The sequence below is a fragment of the Diaphorina citri genome, unplaced genomic scaffold (assembly GCF_000475195.1).
Source record: "Diaphorina citri unplaced genomic scaffold, Diaci psyllid genome assembly version 1.1 scaffold11641, whole genome shotgun sequence".
Taxonomy (NCBI): domain Eukaryota; kingdom Metazoa; phylum Arthropoda; class Insecta; order Hemiptera; family Psyllidae; genus Diaphorina; species Diaphorina citri.
The window spans coordinates 1-1,616 of record NW_007389012.1 but is presented as its reverse complement, the minus strand read 5'-3'; the positions used below and the strand labels follow the sequence as shown (position 1 = coordinate 1,616).

At 40.7% G+C, this 1,616-nt stretch overlaps 1 protein-coding gene across 1 annotated transcript; it reads left to right on the top strand.

The window, feature by feature from the left end:
• Positions 1–103: 103 nt before the first annotated feature.
• Positions 104–1,343, top strand: LOC103522825 (activating transcription factor 7-interacting protein 1-like). The gene is made up of 2 exons (XM_008487914.3): positions 104–289; positions 963–1,343. The coding sequence occupies exons 1-2, from the start codon at positions 158–160 to the stop codon at positions 1,083–1,085; spliced, it is 255 nt and encodes an 84-aa protein (XP_008486136.1). The 5' UTR covers positions 104–157; the 3' UTR covers positions 1,086–1,343.
• The last annotated feature ends 273 nt before the right edge of the window (positions 1,344–1,616 follow it).

Genomic DNA, 1,616 nt, shown 5'->3' with positions numbered 1-1,616 from the left:
ACCCCGCCGGGAATCGAACCCGGGTCTCCCGCGTGCAAGGCGAGTGCAGTGACCACTACGCCATGGGAGCTGACTCACAACACAACAATATGTTAAACGTATTCTATTCTATTCTACAGGTATTCAGTTGACCTGGTCTCTAGACACTACATCAGATATGGCCGCTATAGAATCCTATCAGTTATATGCCTACCAAGAGAATAAGAATGTGCCCGTGAATTCTTCACTGTGGAAGAACATCGGCAAACTAGAAGCTTTGCCCTTGCCCATGGCATGTACTCTCACTCAGGTAAGTGGTTTCAATTTTTGAATTTGAAGTTTGAATAGATCAGTTGCGCTTACTTGGGTGATGTTTCAAAGTCATAGAGCTGGAAAAATGAGGACTAACGGAATCTTTCTTTTTCTTCTACGACTTCTAGATCCCGAGATAAATCGATTAAAAAAATGCAAGTAAATCGTGAAGTTTGACGTCACGACATACGCTCCCGTAGGCGATGACGTCACATCAAATGTCCCAAGCAAAGCTCCCTCGCAGGCAACGCATTAATGTGTTTGTGCGCATACGTTTCTGCGCAGTTCTTTCTGCTCCTCCGCTAGCGTGCTTGCATAGTGGCGCTACCTAACGGACGAAAAAAACAACTGCGTAAAGTCTGACGTCACACATATTTGAACTCTTTTATTAGAATGGAAAATAAAAATTGAATTTTCGACCTTTTAAAGTTACTTTTTCGGGGTTTTGACCTCAGATTTGGATTTTTCACAACTTTTTACGTAGGAATCGACCTTTTATTAATAATATTTTCCCAATTGCAACTCCTCCATTTTGATGAAAGTTGACAGAAATATTTGACACGTACAGAACATTTGCTCAAAATATTTTGATGTTTCTTTCTTGTTCCCCCCCAGATGTATCGAGGTGTTTCTTTCTCTGTTTGACCGAGGTGTTTCGTTTCTGTTTTCAGTTCACTGCGGGTCACACCTATCATTTCCTAGTGCGAGCTATTGACGTATACAAGCGATATTCTGCCTTCAGCAATCCAGGCACTATCCATCTTCGGACCCCCGCCACTGTTAATTTGAGCTAAAACACCTAAAGTAAACTTCACCTAATCCTAAGTAAGACCAAAGGTCCGTTCCCACTTTTGTCGTTCGGGGAAAAAATCGTGTCGTGCGTAATAGTGGGAACACTCATTTAAACTAGATTGCCTACAAGGACGTTTTTTGTCGTTCGGCGAAAAAAGCGTGTCTTGCGTAGTAGTGGGAACACTCATTTAAACTAGATTGCCTACAAGGACGTTTTTTGTCGTTCGGCGAAAAAATCGTGTCGTGTGTAGTGGGAACGCTCTCATTTAAATTACATTGCCTACAGGACATTCGGAAAAAAATCGGATGAAACTCATGACTGGTGGGAATGGGCCTTTAGGGATCGAGTGGATTGGAACACATGACATGTCTTCAAGCACACTCCATTTTTCAAGGGTCTAGGTTTACCTTACCCTAGGGATTTAAAAAAATCAAGACACCGTTTACTCACGAAAATTTTTGTTGTCATGAAACTTTTACTATTCCAATAAAAAAAATAATAATAATAATACTAATAATAAAAAAATAAAAAA

Excerpts from the sequence above, each read along its gene's own strand:
- LOC103522825 (XM_008487914.3), top strand. The coding sequence starts at position 158 with ATGGCCGCTATAGAATCCTATCAGTTATATGCCTACCAAGAGAATAAG. Across the intron at positions 290-962 it reads TGGCATGTACTCTCACTCAG|TTCACTGCGGGTCACACCTA; the intron begins GTAAGTGGTTTC and ends TTCTGTTTTCAG.